The sequence below is a fragment of the Frankliniella occidentalis genome, unplaced genomic scaffold (assembly GCF_000697945.3).
Source record: "Frankliniella occidentalis isolate FOCC.00 unplaced genomic scaffold, Focc_3.1 Scaffold261, whole genome shotgun sequence".
Lineage (NCBI taxonomy): Eukaryota > Metazoa > Arthropoda > Insecta > Thysanoptera > Thripidae > Frankliniella > Frankliniella occidentalis.
In genome coordinates this window covers 302208-304067 of record NW_026267387.1, presented here as the reverse complement: position 1 = coordinate 304067, position 1860 = coordinate 302208, and the positions used below count along the sequence as shown (strand labels likewise).

At 51.1% G+C, this 1860-nt stretch overlaps 1 protein-coding gene across 4 annotated transcripts in view; it reads right to left on the bottom strand.

Moving 5' to 3' along the window:
* Positions 1-1860, bottom strand: part of LOC113202478 (cell adhesion molecule Dscam2-like) — a 164560-nt gene that overhangs the window by 21587 nt on the left and 141113 nt on the right. For all 4 annotated transcript variants that reach the window (XM_052273281.1, XM_052273282.1, XM_052273283.1 and 1 more), the window contains exon 3: positions 1456-1620. In XM_052273281.1, the coding sequence (XP_052129241.1) occupies positions 1456-1620 (165 nt within the window). The remainder of the gene's footprint in view (positions 1-1455; positions 1621-1860) is intronic.

Sequence of the window (1860 nt, the reverse complement as noted above, 5' to 3'; positions counted from 1 at the left end):
CGCCGCCCCTGCCGCCCCACGGCATTGTGCGGTAGAGCCACTGGAGCCGCTGCTGGAGCCCGCTGCGGACGCAGCCCCAAACCTCCACCGCGACGGCGTGGCTCCTGGAGAAACGAGCGGAGGAGGAGGCGGCGGCGGGGAGGAGGGCGGAGGCGTCGCGCCTAACTTGTCCCAGTTTAATCTCGAATGTAAATTGAAATGGGGAGAGGAGGCCACCGCACCGCTGCCGGCCCCGTATTTCCTATTCCCACACACAACGTTCTCTTCAGCATTTTTTTTTTTACTATGTGGAAGGGGAGAAGGCGTACGACGGGCATGCACGTTTGCCGTAAGCGTCTGGAGGCCACTTTTTACTCGGAGTGTACGGCTTGTGGTGGATGGGGTGTGGGTCTACCTTGAGGGGAAGGGTCTTGGAAAGCGAGCTGAAAGAATCGCCGTCATTGATTCGCAGCAGGATACTGTCAAGGAGGATGTAACTTGTCTGAACGCGATTGAGAGCTTTCTGGTTGGTGGTTTAATGTGGCACTTAAAAGATGCTCCAAAATAATTTTAGAAATGTTTCACGAAATTTTTTCCCGGAAACTAAAAATATTACTCTCAAGGGTGTGGCAGCAAATTTAAAAATACACAAAGTGGTGGTGATGGTGGTCACTGCGTGTCGATGTGCTGGTAGGCACTGGCCCAGGCCAACCCCTCGTTTGGATAGGAGAATAGTTTGCGGGTTTGGACGAGATTTCGAAGGGAGTGGAAAGGGAAGGGGTGTGATGCTTCTACCGCGCAGGAGCTCCGCGCCCGGCTCCACTGCACTGTTACAAAATCTATTGTAAATTTTCAACACGTTTGATGTAAAGTTTGATAGCGACAAATGTTGATAAAAATACAAAACCTGTTGTTATCAATCAACATTCACAACATTTTCTGAAACAAATTTTCATTTCAAAAAAGTGGTTATTTTTACTTACATTTGCGCCTACAATTTTTAACAACACAAAGTTGTTCGCTTTGTAACGATACATGTTTTGTGATCAAACTTTACAACGGTTTTGTTGTAGTGTTACAACATGGTGTTATGGCGGTCCCTTTCGCTCTCGCAGTCGCGCGCCGGCCGTGCACACGTTACGAGTGGTCTCTGGTCGGGGACGATATGCTAGACTGGGTCAGCCCCCTCTCTCCCTCCCCTCTCGACGCCCTTCTATCGCGGCTCCGCGCGGTCCCCCTGCGGAGATGCTATCGGCGGCGCGCTCGCCCACCTGCTCCAGGTCCCAGCCAGTCCCGGGCTGGCGTCATCTCCTCCCCATCGTTATCTGTACCACCGCGCGCGCTCCGAAACAATCCGCATGCCAAATTTGAACCGTTACCAGAGAACAAAACTATCATCATTTTTGCTTGTCTCGTTTATTTTGATTATTCCGGGTGAATTTGCCGGAGAGTATATCTGCGACATCACGTACGTACCTCCTTTAGGGGACGGGTATATGTTGAAGGAGTCGTCCTTGAGCCAGGAGATGACCGTGATGTAGTCGCGGACAAAGCTGGGGATGGTGCACTTGAGGATGGCCGTGTTGCCGCGCACCACGTTCTTGTTGTAGAAGACCTGCACCACGTAGTCCTGCAGCACCACTGCAAAAAGAGAAAAGGAAAAACATTTAGAGTACAACATTTATCAAGTTTTATTACACTTGAAGTGTCTCACGCAACACTGCCCCGCTCTGTTGGCTTTGAGAGCCGCCACGTTTTGAACGGCTTAAGTTTCTACCACGACACGAACCACAATCCCGAGTCCTATATTTGGGGTAGCGATAGATATCTACCACCCTCTTAGTTCCCTTACTGAGAGAGAGGGGGAGGGGGAGGGGGAGG